At 36.8% G+C, this 19,368-nt stretch overlaps 1 protein-coding gene across 1 annotated transcript in view; it reads right to left on the reverse strand.

Annotated features, from left to right (window-relative positions):
- The window catches only part of spred1 (sprouty related EVH1 domain containing 1), a 32,610-nt gene extending 13,714 nt beyond the window's left edge, over positions 1-18,896 (reverse strand). The window contains exons 1-2 of the mRNA XM_066667493.1: positions 18,245-18,896; positions 826-1,006 (exon numbers count right to left, since the gene is read on the reverse strand). Of these exons, the coding sequence (XP_066523590.1) occupies positions 826-1,006; positions 18,245-18,276 (213 nt within the window). The 5' untranslated portion in view covers positions 18,277-18,896. The remainder of the gene's footprint in view (positions 1-825; positions 1,007-18,244) is intronic.
- Positions 18,897-19,368: the final 472 nt, after the last annotated feature.

Raw genomic sequence — 19,368 nt, forward strand, 5'->3', positions numbered from 1 at the left:
TTGCCAATATTCAAGTTATGGTCAAATATTATTTAAAAAGCAACCCTGAAATGATAGTCCACAAAATTCCCATAAGCAACTACCTAAACACACCTCAGTTTACTAGCGTGTCCCGTGTCTAAAACTTCTAAATGAGATATTTCAGAAGAGATACATACAAGACGGAAGTTAGAAGTCATTGGAGAATAACAGTAGAGTGTTCTCGTACACTACCAAAACATGGGGTTACAGATTTAATTTCCTAAATTTAACAACCGCCTTCACAAACTGCACTTTTTTGTACCTACAACTACTGATAATGTAGTCACTTGAGGTGCAACATTCTGTACGAATTTAATGACTTCTGAAAATTGTTAAAATGCTGACAGCTGGGATGGCATGAGGTGTTGAGTGTATCATGGACATGGCTGGACTAGACCATGGTTTCCCCCCCAAAGTAAAATAATTCACAGCATTAAACGCAGATATTTCCTTGATTAAAACAACAGAGTGCTAATTCTTATCAGTAATATAATGACCACTAAATCTTAAAAAATATATTTTAATGCTCCAATCTTTTTCTCGTTTGTCAAAGCAGACAGAACTCCCACATTCGCTTTGCTCTGAGCAGCTTGTCTCTTCTCCTGATGACATCACTCTGCATCATGCAGTGAGCTCCTATTTTGAGCTACCTGCACTATGGACTGACGCCAAGCAGCCACTTCCTGTGAGTGCAGGGTGTGATGATCTCATCCCACAGCTCCTTTCAGGAGGATATGCGTCACAGCAGGGTAGGAGTCCATAATGGTAGGGATTTGGGGCCAAAAGCGGATGCACCAGTCTTACCAATTTGTCTTTGAGGCGCTCTCCCTGGATGAGGAAATCCACGCCACTGGAGTTGTCCGTGTCTGGCCTGCTGACTTTGTGGACTGACACACAGCTGAGTCCTCCGCCTCCCAGAGGCAGCCATCCACCGCTGGAGTCATCCCGAGTCATGACCACTGCTCTCACACGTGCATAACTGTCACTGTGGATGCAAAAACAATCAAACAGGTCATTACTAACACAAACTTGAGGACCCTAATGAAGAGTGATAGGAAACAGCTGTATGAACCACACTTAGGTTTGGGATCATTATTAGGGATGTACAATAATGACAGAATTATATGAGTAGTGAAAATATTTTGCTTAATTTCAGTCTTAATATGTGAAAATGCATACAATTATTTAAAATAATATATATGTTTGCATTTTAAGCATTTAACTACATTTATAACCCAATAAAATAAACATTTTATATGTAAATAAATAACACATCCACAATCCCCATGTTAGTGAGACATATTGCTTGAGAATGTCATAATTAATCAGTACAGGTAAATTTAGACAATTTTAAACATGTATGTTACATAACCATAATTTTTTTTTAAATAATACAGCTAATTATCTGTGAAATAAAACGGTGATGATCGGTGCTAATAAAATATTGGGCAATTAAGTTTGGAATGATACGATATGATACAATTGCCAGTAAAATATCAGTCTGATGTGGCCTTGTTCTGTTATAAAAACTTTCCCCTACTTCAGACTCGCTGCCTACAATTCCTTCGATTAGATAATAACACACCAATGTGTCTGGAAATGACAAAGGTCGCAGTTTGACGAACACAGCTTTTTATGGATCCTAGTAACATATTAAAATACCTAGACAACAGTCTTCATTTCACAGTTCTTGCAGTGAGAATTATTTCTACTACTGAATTTTCCTGTAGTAGGTAACCTCTCAGAACACTAACAAACAATTAGAAATAGTGCAGCAGTCATATTTGGATAAATATCTCTTAAAAAGTAGAAGATTCTTTAAAGCACTCAGCTTTATGCTTAATTAATGATAAGTAAAGGCAATGAAGCAATACATGGTTGTTGTAGAAATCAAAATATTAAACACAATTAAAATGGTTTAACGATTCAATGATTTTAAGATTACACCACAAATCATAACCAAGCCCAAGAGTGCAGATTCACACTCCTAATAATCGTCAGTTAACATTTGTTTGATATGCATGTGCTAATTTTTAACTACATATTGACACACATCACAGAATCTTATGACTTGAGAAATGAATAATTATTTAATTAATGTGTTCAGTCATTTGTTCATTGTCTGGAACCGCTTATGCAGTTCAGGGTCACGGTACTAAAGAAATTAGTCGTTATGCAAATATTACATGTAGTAAATGGTTAAGAGGGTTTGTTATGGGGGGCAACAACAAGACAACAATTATTCAAACAAAAACACCTGTCATGAATACAATCTGCTGAGTGGTATGTCAGAGTATGACAGGTCTGTGCTAAACCAAGCTATCAGGTTCCTAAATGTCCATAATGAATGTCAAAGTGATGGAGGGGAAAAGATGACTGTATATCATCAATCAATCAAAATTTATTTATATAGCACTTTTTACAACTGATGTTGTCACAAAGCAGCTTTACAGAATTAGTATCAGAACAGGTGGCAATGCAAATTAGAAAGCCCCATGCTAGCAAGCCAAAGGCGACTGGCAAGGAAAAACTCCCTCCAGGCTGGAGGAAAAAAAAAACAAGGAGGAACCAAGACTCACAAGGGGGACCCATCCTCCTCTGATTAAACTACTGATAGAAATAAACAGTATCACAAGTCTGTCATTTTGCTACAGTGTAGTTATTGGAGTACTGGTGTAAATGTGATGGAAGTAACGGGGATTAATGCAATAATAATAATGGTGATAGTGGCATTCATCTGGGGCCACAACAACAGTGCTGCAGTAATAACGGAACCATCACTATGTAATGGGTCAGTGATCTGAGACATTTTGTTTTGGTGTAGAAGCACTATGGAAGAAGGAGGACTAGAAAGCCCATAAACAACAAAATTACATTTTATCTTGGGAACTAAAGTGTATTGTTTGAGATGGACTGAACATCAAAAAGACCAAAAACCAATGATAAAAAGATTCATGTAGATTTATAAAGATAATAATAATAAATATATGTATATATCAGGGGTGGCTGCTGGTCTTTCAAAGACGGGAAACTCATTGTCGGCTTACATCATAGAGTGGGTACGATGGGTTGCAGTTTGTCTTTCGACTTCACTCGCAAAATCCGGAATGGGACTGAAGCTCCCAGTGATTAAGTGTTAAGTGGTGTAGATCTCAAAATAGCTGTCAATCAAAACGGGATTCAGTCTTTCGACTGATCCTCCAATCATCTTGCAGAAGCTCCGCATCCAGACCCGCCCACAGCTCCAGAGATTCTCCAGAGACCCTCAGAGATTCTCAGCGTCCGGGTGCGAGACATTACAATGTTTTACAACTTATTACAATGTTTTCACTGGCATTTTTCCACAATGTTTTTTCCAAACATTCCACAATAAGGAGAATATAAAATGTATACAACGAGCGTCCTATATATACTATATTATTCAACACAAAATGCCTAACTTTAAAAAAAAAATTATATATATATATATATAAAAATTAAAAAAAATAAAGTCTTTCATAATGAATGTATGCATAAAAAATGAATATTGTAAAACGATTCAGGAAATGCAGAGACAAAATGTGCAAGACTTTTGAGCACTCAGATGGCACTATATGAGAAACTATGATTCTACTTTTATAGTTACTTTGGAAAGCAGTTGCCATTTAACAAATCCCTGCATCAAGATATTCAACCTAAAACACTATTTTACACAAATAAAGCCATACATCTCTTCTAGGCAGAAACCCTGCTGAATTCTCTGGGCCAAAGCTCATCTCAGATGCTTGGAAAGACCGCAGCCTATGGTCAGATTAGTCTGTTCCATCTTGGTTTTGGGAAAATGGGACATAAGAGTACCAATTTTTAAAGAGACCATCTAGTTGAGTGCAAAAGTTGATCCATCAATGCCCACAGCATAGGTGACTTGCTTGTGTGTGAAGGTACCAATGAAATGGAGGCATTGATGTTAAGATTTTAGAGACAATCTGCCATGAAAGCAATGTCTTTTCCTTAGAATTCCATGGTAATTTTAGCAAAACAAAGCCAGGCTTCATTCTACATATGCTACAACAGCATGTCTTTGAAAATAGAGTGCATATTTTTGACTGGCCTGCCTGCAAACCAGATAGTTTCCTATGGTGCATTGTGAATATAAAAGTCAGTCAACTGTAACCATGGACTGCTAAGCAGCTGAAGTCTTATTTATAAAATACACTGCCTGGCCCCAAGAAAAGGTGCACATCGGACAGCCTGTAGCTTCGATCATGACACCCATGGCATTGTTGTGACAATTTAAGCAACATCACAACATATTTCTTTCCATCTGGAGTTGCGTACGTTTTTGGCAAAGATCTTGTATTGATAGCAAAAGTGTCTAACCACTCAATAAATTCTTCTCCAGAACGTCCCAAAGACTGTGGCAGCCAATTCATCATGCTCCCTGGACCACTTTTTCACTATTTGAGCGCAATGAATAATGTAGAATATGGATGTACCATCAGGGGGAAAAAAACATAAAACACTGATATGATAATCTGGTCTTTGTGTACATTCAGATACTCTGCTGAGTTTTTTTCCCTTTTGCCACATAATGTTGCTGAGCCTAGACTTGACCAATTTAAGCAACCCCATATTAAAAGACTGTCTCCAGAGATTGTACAGTAGGCTTTCATGTGCTTCCTTTCTTACCCTTATGTGCCCATCACTCTTGAATAGAGTAGATCTAAACTCAGACCATATAAGCGTTTTTTTTCCTTCTCAATTGCTCAAATCCAATCTTTACTCTCCCAGCAAACTGCAACCAATCATTTCTAAATTCTAGTACTGTTGATGTCCATAACTCAGACTGACAGTATAGTAAAACACCTTTCTGAAAATGTTTATTAAATGTGACATATTGTCACTGCCCAATGAAAAACATGTATTCCCATTTTTGTCAATCTTTGTTTACTACACCATTCGAACACATCAGCTCTCTGTCGTACTGTGTACAATTTGATGATGAATGGACCAATAGAAATGCTTCAAAATTACTTGGATCAAAGTAATTTTTTTCCATCATTGTCCGTTGAATGTTAAGGATTTTTCCTTCTCCTGTAAAGTTGCTATTTTAGAGTTTTTACTGTACAGCAAAATTCTTATACTTTCATACATACACATATATATATATATATATATATATATATATATATGTGTGTGTGTGTGTGTATGTATGTATGTATGTATGTATGTATGTATGTAAGTATAAGAATTTTGCTATAATATATAAATAAATAAATAAATGGAGTCATCCTTATACATCCATTTGCTGGAGTTATTAAAAACAACTGGGGTCAGTGTTAGATTGGGAATATAGCCCAAAAATATATAACAACCCCCCCCATAAGCTAGCTATTCATAATACAGTGTCTAGTGAGTGGACAGTGTCCAGCAACACTGATGTTTGATCCACTTGTAAAAGTGCAACACACACTAACTCAGCACCATCATATCAGTGTTATTGTGTCATCGTGAAGTGCTGAGGATGATCTAAGATCCAAGTAACACCTACTCTCTATGGTGGTATGGAGACTTACTTAAATAAATAACAAACAAATAAACAAACAAATAAAGGGTCCTGAACTTCGAAGTGGCTTACAAAAATAGACAATGAGTTTAGAAAAAAAAATATTAGGGTAATTTAAATGTTTTGACTGATTAATGTATAATTGCAAGAACAAAATATACCGAATGGAATGTTGTTACACTTACCTATAATATATGGAATAATTTAACTAGAAAAAATTACAAAATAATCACCCATTAAAGGCACTATGTCCCTTCAAATCAGAACAAACTTATATTTATTCATGTTATATATATGCAGTAGCTTAAAAAAAATGCAGAGAGCATATAATCATGGGCTTTGTAATCATGTATAAAATAACCCAAGCTGTGAGACAATCTTGCAGTGAAAGAGCAAGAGGCGCGCTCGTTCTCAAGGCTGCTCCAGGAGGCAGGGGGATCCAGGGACAGCCGTTTCCTGCACGTACAAAAGGGGAGGGAGTGGAGAGCAGTAGGATGTGGCCTGAGCCCTGGGTTCCTGCCAAGTCAACCCCAACCCCCCTCCCACTCCACATCACACAATGGCCGCTTCTCTGCTGAAATTTCACGTTATTGGATACCAGGCCTGGATTTTTGTGCTCTCACAATGTCCAGGCAGTGGAGCATGCTGCAGGAGAGACACGCTCTGCAAGCTAAAGCTGGAAAAGCTCCTCTTTTCATTAGCATCAGAAAGGGAAAAATGTCACCCCTCTTTCCTGCACCAACCCAAAGGAGGCCTATTAGGCTCTGCTGGCCCATTTCCTTTAGGGCAAAAAAAAAAGTGGAGAATAAGAAAACACATTGAATAAAATTTTACCTAGAGTCAGGAGGAGAGTTATTAAAAAAAGTGCATGGACTTTGAAACCAAGCATGTAAGTTTGGTGAGGTTTTAAAGATAAATGCATATTTGCAAACAAAATCTTGGCTTGGTAGAAGATATAAAGCTGTTCTTCACTAAAATGCTAATCAGAGACTTGGCAATGAATATAATGCATGTAACCTTAAGAAAGTCTCCAGACACCTGTGTACATTCAAAAATCACATCACTGGTAGTATATAACATGTCACTGAAAGGGTCACTTAAGATTCCCTTGTGGATAATAAGGTTCTTCAAACTGAGGATTAAGAATGTTCTAAGTGAAAGTGTAAAGGCTGAAATATTATAGAAGTATATAGATTTTGTCTGGCTCAAAATATTTTAAAGCTAATGCTGATGTTCATCAACAGTTGGAACAGAGGTATTTTTACCACTGTTTCACATCCCCTTTTCATTTAATTACAATCAGTCTGTTCATTTGGGAACAGAGGATACTAATTGTAAAAGTTTGGCAAGTGGATTTTTGTCCTATTCTAGACTAAAGCTACTTAACACTCTGTGGACACCGTTGCCCAATACATAATGTACCATAGGAAAGAAATATAGACTGCAGGTGGGTCAGTGAAGTGCACAGCCATGTTGCTGTAGCATGTAAACATGTTGCCTGGCATTGTCTTGCTGAAATGAACATGAATTGCCCAGGAAAAGATGTCACCTTGAAAGTAGCTCTCTAAAAATTCAATGTTTGCCTCCACATCAATGGAAACGTCTCACATATGCAAGTCACCATGCTGTGGTCACTGATACACACCCCCATACCATGAGAGATGTTAGCTTTTGCACCTATTACAGTGTGGAAGGTCCCTTTCAACACTAGCACAGAGAACACAACATCGTTTTTTCATGAAAACAAGCTGAACAATGGACTCCTCTGACAACAGCATGCATTTCTACTGTCTTTGGACCATCTAAAATGAGCTTGGGCCCAAAGAACATGTTAGCAGTTCCTCATAAAATTGACATATGGTTTTCTCCTTAACTAACAGATTTTCCGGGTTGCATTTCTTCATGCAGTGGCGGACTTCTTAGTGACAATAGTTGTTTGAAGCACTCCCAAGCCCATGTGGCTATAATTATCACTGTAGCATGACGGTTTCTTATGCAGTGCAGAGGGCTCAAGGGTCATACTCATTCAACATTGCCTTTACTGGTATTTCTCCAGGTTTACTGAATCATTTCAAAATATTAAGTGGTGAACTGCTTGAGGTTTTATGCATTTATATATCATTAAAAAACTAATTTCAATGTAAAGGTATAGTGGAGATAAAGAGCCCTGAACAGAGAAAGAAGCCACACACTGCTCTGTTTTGCTTTTCTCAAGGCCTTGTTTTTAGCCCCGCCCTCTGGAAACTTTGTGGAGACCAGCACCACCCACTAAGTTTTCTCTAAGCAAGATGGCAGATTCCACTACCAAACATTCAGGACAACACAACAATTCACATGTTCCTCCACTGATGGCATTTACTTACTCACATTCAGGGAACATAACTTTTTTCTTTTTGTCATTCACCTTTATCTGTGTTAAAACACAATATTTCTCAGCATAATTTAAGGGGGAGAAGAAAATTCTAATGAGACTCTGACTACTGCAAAGAGGGAGAGCCTGAGTTCACTACCGCTGGGCTCGTCATGGCTAACGGCTGGTTTTCTGGCCTCCCAGGCGAGGGATACTGTTATCACCACCTATTCCTTTGAAAAAAAAATTTACAATCAAACTCGTGCCATCAGAGCAGTGTTTAGGCAGTGACAAACATGTGGTCAAAATATGTTCAAAAATTAAGCAGTCATTTTAAAAACTATTCCTATTGAAAATGGAAGGAATATCAGACTATGGAAAAAAAATCTGAATAGAACAGTAATTTTGTCTTTTGCACACAGTGACCACTAAGTGATACTCTCACACAGCTAGTTACTCTACACCACTTCCTAAAGGAAAAAACACAAACCAAAAGAAAGGTGGGGAAAAAAAATAACCCAGCCTCTCTATTTGGCTGAGTCACTGTTTTCTCAAAAAGAACTGTGCTTCTATATTCTTGAGTATTATGTAGAACGTTAGAACATGGCCACAGACAAAAAAGTGAGGAAGAGGGAGAGAACATTTTTTTTAATGTATTAATAAAAGAGCCATAACATGTATTTTAATGGGTAACAAAATCAGTAAATCTATTCAATTCTAAATCAAGTTGGAGAGAGTGTAGAATGAAACAGAAATTTGATTTGTAAATCCACTTTGAACCGTACTTAAACAAAAACAGTAGAAAACAACATGTATACATCTGTAAATACAAAGAAATTCCTTTTCTAAAGCAGGCTGCTGCATAGTGGAAATGTCTACAGTGATTTGATGAGTCACACTTGAAGAAGAAATGTAATAGTAAGAGAATTAATGGAAGTTGTCTCTTCCAGCCAAACTTGAAAAGATTCGTACAGGCATAAAGTTTTTAAAAAATGCTATGGGAGGTTGTATTTATGCTCCTGGCATGGCTAATTAGTACATATATGAAGACATCATTAACCGGGAAAGATATATACAACTTGTGGATATTTTAGTTTCAAGATGTCGTTCAGGGACGTTGAGACCTCAGTTTACATGATAACAGCAGACCACATTCCATGTGACTGCTTTTGAAATCTTAAATAAATTAAATATTGAACATAAAACAATTTGCCTATATTTAAATTAGGTTTAACATTAATCAATGATTTCTATTTTTATTATACTTTCACTTTTTAAAACAGATTTTACTGTCCCCACTTTGCCCAACAGTCAATCTACCGATGCACCACAGCAACAATATGAAAATAAATATTTTGACAACATTATTAACCTATTTAAATGGGATTTTTAAAAAGGATTATGATTATATATATATATATATATATATATATATATATATATATATATATATATATATATATATATATATATATATGCAGATTTTAACAAAGTTCAAAGTAATCAATCAATCTATTGGATGCAATTCTAAGTGCTACAACATTACCAAATGACAGAACATCCAACGCCTCAGGATTTGGCACCATCAATATTCTGCATCACACCAACGCTAACGCCATATGACCGTCCTTTGGAGGAGCAAGCCCAACTACAAGGTTTTAGTGCCCAATGCTGTGGCATCGTAATAAATTACGGCCTCTCGTCTGTGTATCAAAAGCAGAACTATTCTCAAACATCAATCAAGCCACATACTGAGATGATCTTAATTTAAACCGCAAGCATTTGGAAAATTAAAACCTTGCACTGCATTTACAGAAAAGGCAGAACCGCAAATTTGGACTGCAGCAGCATGGCTGGGAGCTTTGATGTTAAAGTGCTCTCTGGGGACCTAACTCTAATCGGTAGAGCAAAGGCACAAAATGAGTTGAGAGAGATGAAGAACTAGGCTCATCTAGCAAGCCACCATCACAGACCAGTGCATCGAAAGGCAAGATTCATTCAAAACTCTTCACTTTTCCATTCTTTAGAACTATTCAAAGAGGATTTAATGAGCATGACTCAGCAAAATTCTTTGTATACTTCTATGTTTCCTGTTACTAATGTCAGTAATTCAGCAGCTCCTTTACTTTCACATCCTGCTCATACCAGCCCTGCAGTATTCACGCATCAATTAGGCTTTGCACCAGAGTTTCCATTACCAGTGTATGGAAGGCCAAACTTCCTTTTGCAAAAATACCCCAACCCACCAAACCCATTGTTATTATGATTTTGTTTTAAATCAGCAGGCCTCTCTTTGCTATATTTAGGGTTTATCACATCCCAGAACACCTTGCAACCATATGTCAAACCTGAAAAAAAAAATGGCTCATTCACAAGGAAAGTGAAAGGATCATTCATTCTTGCAACAAACGTATAATTCAATATTAATACCTCTTGGCTAGACTCATTTTTACAAATCAGGCTTATCTTAAGAAATAAATTAAATAAAAACCAATCTCATACCAAGGAAAGAATTTTTCCTTCCTGAAACCCAGAAAAATCTAATAGTTAAATGTAGGACAGCTCCCTATATACATTACATGTTAAGCTAAAACTGACAAAATTGGTTTACATTCATGAAAGTGTAGCCATAAATAAATCTCAAAAGGAAGTGGCCATACAGGGCAACATCTCTCAATTCTTGTGTCACTGCGCTATACGCAAAGTTGACCCTGCACCATTGTCCATTAAAAACATGCATCTCATTTTTTGTCGATTATTAGTTTACTATATCATTTGAAGTCAGTAGGTCCCCTTCATATCAGGTGAATATTTCATGATGAATGAACGAATAGAAATGCTACAAAATTACTTGGAATTAAAGCCCCTGTGAATTAACTTTGAATGTAATTCTTTTTACTGTATAATGCTAAATTTGGCTGTTATGTGAAACATATAGCAAGGTTTAAAATAAAACAAAAAACACAACACAGAAATATGATAAATCTCTCCTCAAAAATGACCAGTACTGCTCTCCTCTCAATGTAGGCAGTCCTAAAAGTGGGTAATGCCTATGTCACCATTACGCTGACCAATCACAAGGCTATGAGCCATGCCTCCTCTCTGAATCGAAGAGACTGGTGAGCTAAAGCTTATGAGCCATGAGCGAACTAGCTATCCAGCTATTCACCAAGCTATGGGGAGGGAGTGTTCTTCCTAACAGCTTAAAATTAGCTGAATGTCCACTGTGTTCATAAAAGCACGTAAACTCATAGTTGTCCACCCAGGAAGACATCAAGACGGAACAGTATTACTACCAAAGCAGTAACATCAGCTAACAACGAGCTAGGTGTGCTGTTTTAAATTCTGCTGTAGATGCAAGAAACCTACCAGTCCCTCGCCGACCATGAGCGAAGATTATTTGCTGCCAGAACTTCTGAATCATCTTCATAATAATGATATATTATATTTATATGTTTGTGTCTTGTGTACGTGACAACTGCAGTTCAGAATAAAATCCCAGAAAAAAAACCCCAGTGGCTGTGCTGTCTCGAGGCTGTGTGTTGCCATGGTAACGTAAACAGCATTCTCCAGTGGTAGAGAGCTGTCAGTCGCACGACCATTAGTCTATTGGACCACGCCCACACCATTCTCAGAGAGCTCTGAGGAGCGTGTTTTGGACATTTTTGAGGAGAGATTAATCATATTTCTGTTTTTTTTTTTATTTAAACTTTGCTGAATGTTTCACATAACACCCAGGTTTAGAATTATACAAAAAAAAAATTTCAAAATGAGTTCCCAGGGACTATAAACCTTTTTTACATTCACTTCCATTGAGAGTTTTCCATCTCCTGTAAAGTTACTATTTTGGAAGATACATGTTTTTAATTGGACAGTAACAATATACTCAGGCAAGCACATAACATTTTTGTAGTTTTCAAAATGTTTGGAAATCATTCAAAAGCACTAGGTTTTAGAATTACATCTGTAGTCTGTTATGCCGTTGGCTTAGTAGGAAAGAACAGTCTATGCACAGCTGCAGCCCCCAGCGAGCAAGACTGGGTCTTAATGAAGCACAAAAGGCAAAGGCCTTGGCCTCAAGATCATCTTGAAACCATATTGGGAGGCAAGAGAGAAGCACTTCTCTACTGTAACAAAATATTCAAACTACAAAAATGGATGTTCATCCCTCTTGATATATTCTAACAAGCTAGGAAAAGAGAGTATGACAAAGGGTAGGTATAATCAAAGTAAACTAGTATACAAGCTTAGCCACACAATTTTAAGAAATGATAATATAGGCATGTGACATTCATACGTTCTGTTCCTGAATTACTAAAAGGAATTGAGACCAACATGAAGGAACTTACACAGTATTTATGTCTGATCATGGGAACAAAGAGCATGCCAGTTATACCAGGAACATTTTAACTGAGAAATCTTTTAAAAGCTCAATATTTACAAAATAGCTAGCTAAATAAATAAATAAAGGAAGTATGATGAATAATAATATTAATGTTAAGAAATTTAATAAGGTTAAGAAATAATTATAATGTAAAAAAAATCAATATTCAGATCTGACCATTTAAATCTGTTATTTTTGTTATTGTAACATTTTTTCTCCCCACACTTGTACCACAAATCTTAAAAAGAGAATGATGCGTGTGCATACACACACACACACCATTCACAGTATGCAAAGAATCTGCTCCTATAACTTTAAGAATTATCAGTTATGCAGCATTACAGAGCAGTTGTGTAGTACAGTGCAATAGAGTACAGAGCTAAGAAATAGCCATTCAAGCAGCCTGTTCCATCTATATCACTACACAAATGAGTGGCAGATGCCAATTATTTTCACCATGTACTAATATAGATGGTTCCTGTTTTAACAGTGTATTACCCAGTAGTCCTGTTTGAACTTGGATGACCACCAGTGAAACACAGAGTACAAGTAAAGTAATATGCCTCAGTTCATTCAGACCACAGTCTTGTCAAAACCACAGGAAGTAAAAATGTAGCCAAATTAAAATATGGTGTGAAAAAAATTTGAGCTCTGCATGTTTGTCTGCTCTACATAATATGGTAAAAGATACCGCAAATATCCTAGTGGTATGTTAAACATAAAATAATAGATATAATAAAAAAAAAAAACTAATAGAAATGAATATATAAAAAACTAGCTAATATTTCAGTCTACCTAATAAGGCAGATGGAATGGGCCTTTTTATTTTACATACATCAAAAATGACCACCCATAAAACAGCTTTTCCTGAAGACTTATATATATATATATATATATATATATATATATATATATATATATACACACACACACACACACTAAGTAAAATGAACCTGAATTGGGGTGGGGAGAGGAGTCAGAGACCCGTGAGTGCGCTTCTAGGAGAATAACTGAGTTCAGAATCCTGTTGGAGCCTTTCAGCAGAACTTAGTGTTCTCCATATCGGAAAAGTCAGTTCAACGTTGATTCTTGTCTTGTCTCATTCTGTTAGTTGCTGTTTTAATGGAAGAATGTGTATTTCCCATCAGTGAAGGAACATGTGAATTGTTGTGTTGTCCTGAATGTTTGGTAGTGGAATCCAGCATCTTGCTTAGATAAAGCTTTGTGGGTGGTGCCGGTCTCATTGAGGAGGACCCAGGTTTCCACAGGGTGGGGCTATCTGTCGTCCCAAGAGTGAAAACAAGTCTTTGAGAACAGCAAAAAATGAGTGTGACTTCTTTCTCTGCTCAGGACGCCTTAACTCCACTACACCTTTACATTGGAATGAGTAGCTGATGCTGTATAAATGTGTGAAGTTTCAGATCTTGCACCTTTAAAAAGAATACTGTCATACACTCCATGACATCACTTATCATATAATTAGTATAAAGACTTGGTCAAGAAGTCCTGATTGTTTTCACTGTGCACCTAGAGAATTCTACGCTTATAGCTTGTAATTCAATTCAAAGAAAATTTTACATTAGTAAAGTACAACAAACAGAACTTCTAGAAAATGAACATTATAGGCTTTATGTGATCTGGCTCCCTTGCAGAGCATTTAAAAAACAGACATAGCAGACCCTGAAATAAACTATTTGGTCCACAAGGCAGTAAGAATGGGCACCTTTCAATTTCTTAAATAAGAAATTAAATAAACAAAAATACATTTAAAAAGGAAAAAATAAATAAGTGTATGCGGTCATAAAAATCAACAACTTCTATATAATATCTGGTGCGATTAAGATGTTCATTAAGCTTTAATAAACACCAAAGATCTAATCTGTGTTTGTAAAGGGAGGGACTTAAGTCTGTTTCCCTTTTACAAACTTTACTAGTCCGTGCGGTTGCCCAACAGGTTTTGTACACTGCATCATCACTACTACATTCCTGAATTAATGTTTCTGCCTTAAAATGTTAGATAATATCCAGTTATGCCAAGTGTGATACCAACACATTATCATAATTTAATTTAAAAAACTGCCTATCACGCACACACACAGGTTAGTGATTTTAGAAGCAAATTTAGTATGTAATGTAGTTTATAATTATGCTGTTATAACAATGCATAAAAGCTTGGCTTGTAAAAAAAAAAGATATATATATATATATATATATATATATATACACACTGGATGGAAACAAGAAAGACGTTGACTAGGAAATATGACACATTTAATGTTTGTGATACTAATGCTATAACAATATACTAAACAAATTGATATCTGTATGTGGGCAGCAGATAAGGATAAACCCAAAGATCCATTACAAACATATGTTGTGGCTCTTTTCTTACTAATTCTAGATCAGCCTAAATTATTTTGGCCTGCAGGACCAGGAGATTTCAAGGTCAATGTACTCCATGTGTCTCACTCTGTATATAGACAGCACAACTAAACATAAAAATAAAATTTTCCTATTACATTGGATGCAGTGCTATATAGAATTCAAGTGATTGCTGGTTAGGTACTTTACAATCAATAGCCCCTTTCAGAAACGTATACTAGCCCACAACGTTTCTGGACATTAGGAGGAGCTGTATGTGTGAACACAAATATCTGAGTCATTTGTAATGAACATTGCCTGTGAGCGCATGGGTGAATACTACAGCAGGTAATGTACAAAGAATTTGCAGTGAATTCATGCCGTGCCTCCTACATGCGATACATAGCTGCCGCCCCATGTCTAAACAACACGGAACATTTCCTGTATTAAGAATCCCTCTGACACTGAAAATAGATTGTATGCCACATGTGAATGGACAACTCAAGAAAATATGCAGAGAATCAAGTCCATCAAGTTCATATGTGAAAATGAGTATAGCACTTTCAAAGTGTACAACAGTCTCAGTGTGTATATTACTTCAAATACGTCTAACACTAACTTTTGTTGTTATACTAACCTAAAACATTAAAATACATTTCATTTTAATGCAATATTAATGGTTTGTCTGTCTGGTATCCTGAACCTTTAGTAGTGTGCCTGTTCTACAATTATATACATATAAAATTAGATTTTAACGAATGCTTTACTATTCAAAAGGCAGAAATAAAGCAAAATTATCAAAGGCAGTAACACTGCCTCCGCTGTGAATCCACTGATTTTTCTTATTAAAACAACATTTGGAAACATGTTTTTTTGGTCAATTTGTGTAACCTTTCCTACAAAGATGTTACTGACAATTGTTTAGATTTTGGCAGATCTGTGTTTCAGTTCTCTGCCCTAAATAACATGAGGCATTTGAGCATATTTGTACTGTATTTGAATGCTGAAACTACTACACCTATACCAGAATAGCTTAATTTCCCATGACTCATTGCACTAAACAGTCAGCTGCCTCTTGCTTTGTATGTAGCTCTTTATTTGTTACACATTAACTAAATGATCTTTTTTTATTTAACAGATTTAAAAAGCCAGATTGGGCCATTAAATTTGATTAATATTAAAAACTGGGAGTGTGTGTTAATGCTTTGGTCAATATTATGATAACAGTTTAGCCTGTACTCTCATATTCACACACATTATACACTCAACAACATAAAATCCAAGGTACTCTGTACAAAGACAATGTAATGTACAATAGCATGGACATTCATATAGAACAGAATGAATACTGTACTGACTCATTCTGTAATGTATCATATACAGTGCATATTAAGGGTTTGTACTGATTTCTTTTAATCAAAATGTTGATTTAGATATGAATTTAAAAAAAAGAAAAAAAAAATCAGCAAAACTGCCAAATTTTGTTCACAAATAATCTCTCTCTTCTCTTGACAAGTATGCCTTATCCAATGTAATCCATGTAAAATCCTTACTAATCTGACATATGCAGGTCAAAACCTGAACATCATCATCTCTGACTTTGGCTTCACAATCTACACCTCTGTAGTGTAAAATCATAACATAATATATCCCTTATGAGCAGAGTTGATTTAAAATCTAAGCTTACCTTAAATTTAAAGAAAAAAGGGAGGATCTTTTGGTTCGGAAATCATTGTGTAATCTTTTTCTCAATAAAAAAAAGACAGGATCAACAAAAATCTCGTTGTTACATTGATAATATATGTGGTGTTTACACAAGCACCTTGTGCATGGTGAGGCTTGCATCATTAGATGGAAAGAAAAATGTGGAACCTAAGGCTTTTTGAAAATGATACTGCATGTATACATTTGAGGACACGAAAACAACACTGCGTCACAGGTAAGGCAACATGCTGTTACACATGGAAAACGCAGACATTTATAATTGCCCATTTCTCTGTGACTCAAATATCATCCAGACAGAAAAAGGTGATGCTTTTGTTTATGTGAAAGAGGAGAAAATCTGTTAAACAATGGTGTCGTCTTGCTTCTTGAGCTGTCTCTCCCCAACCCCCTCATGACACCAGCAGTGTTTGCTGAACATAAGAACTGCACAAAAAAAAGACTACCAACAACCTTGACTGGATTAAATCTTCTCAAATATGTATCTGTATATTTTACTGTTACTAATAGGCTTACACCCTTAGTCTGAAGAGCACCTTTTTCATTTGTACATCATTTATGGAAACATAGTGACTAGTTCAAATACACAGATTTCTTACATTCTATCAATGGAAAAAAATTGCAAGGAAAAAAATGGGCATGTATTTGAAAGAAGTCAGAAAAACATCCGTAACGTGCATGCCTTCTTAATACACAACCATTAAAAGCAGAGATGAAATGCAAAAGGAGCTGGATAAAACCAAGACATGCGTCACAAACACATTAATGTGTGTAGTTGCAGGGTGTGATCATTAGTGTGACCCCTGAGCTGGGTTTGGAGACTCGGTGTACAGTGCAGCTCAATGTGAATGAGCAGCCAGGTACTTTATGAATGGAGGCGGTCACGTGGCCCAGGCTTTTCTCAGTGACTGTCAACAAGCGCACGCAAGCGATCAGCCCATTTAAAAAAAACACGACCGAAGAGAGGGGAAAATCACAACAGAAATCAAATAAAAAGAACTTTCCTGGCATTACAGAGGAAATAAGACATGTTTCCTACCAACTATGGCTGGTTTTCGATTCAGAAGCTGTCATTTCGCCGTTTTTATGAATGAGGATTGTGATATGCAAATGAGAGTGATTGAGAAAAAATATGGCGTCCGCAGCTTCTTTGAGCCTGGCACTGCGGTACTAAAGCCGCAAACAGAACGAAACGCTTCTTATCTCACCACAGAAGGACGTAAATAATTATAGTAATCAAAATACAGCTCTTAAAAATCCTAAAGCGAACGTGTGTGTGTAGATTTTGTGGCGTGAAAACCGCCTTTCATTCTGAAATAACACGGAATACTTTGCCTCACCATGGAGCTGGAGCAGAGGGAATATTAAGATATTACATATATTTTTACTCAAGTTTCTAACCTTCGACTGCAAAAAATACTGGCAGAATGTGTATCACATTCTCATCATAACCAAGAGTCACTGCAAATGTGCTGAATCCCACATTATTTCCTGTGGATACTCAAATGGATCTCAACGTGCATATAGTGTTTAGTCTAACGACACTGGAAATAAAGCCATCCACATAACTAATAATACGAGTTTTGTATTCACTGAATTTGCCCTTAAAATAATTTTACTCCAAATAAAATAATATTTTCCAGACTTACTGTTTTATCGCTTTATATTATTAAACACAGAATACACTCGTGAAGTGTGTGTGTAATATTGCTATAAAAGAATATTATCAACTTCTGGGAATAATTACACTAACTTAGAAGAGACTGGAATCCCTAGCACCACTCTCCGCCTACATTAACCTATAAACCCATAAAATAGGATGATTTCAGACAGGTCAGGAGAAATGAATGGTGGAACTCACTCGTTGTTTGGATTTGCCGATTCTTCGCTCATTTTTTTCTCACGGAGATCCAAATCCTGGAAACGGCATCGACGACGCAGTCAAGGCGGAGAAACGAACCGCGAAAAGCAACATTTTTAAGTTTTATTAGCATCAAAAACTAGCAGTTTCTTATTTATTCACAAACCCACTGTGTGCGTCTGCGGTGCATGCTTTCAGTCTCTCTCACACACACACACACTCACACACACACACACACACACACAGAGAGTTCAGAATAAGAACAAGAACCGAGACCGCAGCCACTGATCTCTATCTTCACAATGAGTAAAATCCATTCGGAAACGAGTAGCTATCCTCTTCATCCTCTTCTGTGGAGAGAGCCACAAAATCCAGATAGTCCCAGTCCCGAGAAAAAACGGACGCACAAACCCACACAGAAGACGGCTCTAATTTGCGACCCCAGCGCCGAGCTACTCCCCTCGGCAACTTGGAGTTTCAGCCACAAAACCAGATAATACAGTTCTACCGCGTCTGCGTGCCACCCTGAGGACCGTGGGCGCACTCGAAAGAAAGATAAATGTCTTTTGTAAAACTGTGTGCGCGAAGAATGCGTGTAAAAGCCTGAATCAGCGAGGTCTCCTCCTCGGGAAGTTCAGAGGACCTCTACTGCTACTCAAACTCCATTTTCAACTCGGAGCCGAAGCACGCATCGGAAAACTGGGCGGAAGCATTGGCCTGATTTCTTCGCTCGAATCCTTCCGCGACGGAGCCAAAATAAAACGCCATTAACAAAACACCAAACTTGTTTTCTGAATTAGCCATCGTTATTTTCAGTTCATATAGCCTAAACACTTTCCATAGATGTAACAAACTACTATACTTGTTAGCGTTTCATACGCATATAGAAGAATATTCTGAAATATATTTCATATAGTTATTATCAGATCCAAAAGGAAGTTTGGATATGGAGCGAGAGAGAGAGAGAGAAAGGCCCTAAGCCTGTGCCCCTACCAAGTCTACATTGTGCTGACGTCAAAACACACAGCCCTATAGGGCAAAACCCCCCATGTTAGGTTAAAACGTGTGTATTTGGGATAGACTTGTGCGGTTGTACTTGTGTATAAATACCTTGTAGGATTGTT

Source organism: Hoplias malabaricus, chromosome 1 (assembly GCF_029633855.1).
Source record: "Hoplias malabaricus isolate fHopMal1 chromosome 1, fHopMal1.hap1, whole genome shotgun sequence".
NCBI classification, from domain to species: domain Eukaryota; kingdom Metazoa; phylum Chordata; class Actinopteri; order Characiformes; family Erythrinidae; genus Hoplias; species Hoplias malabaricus.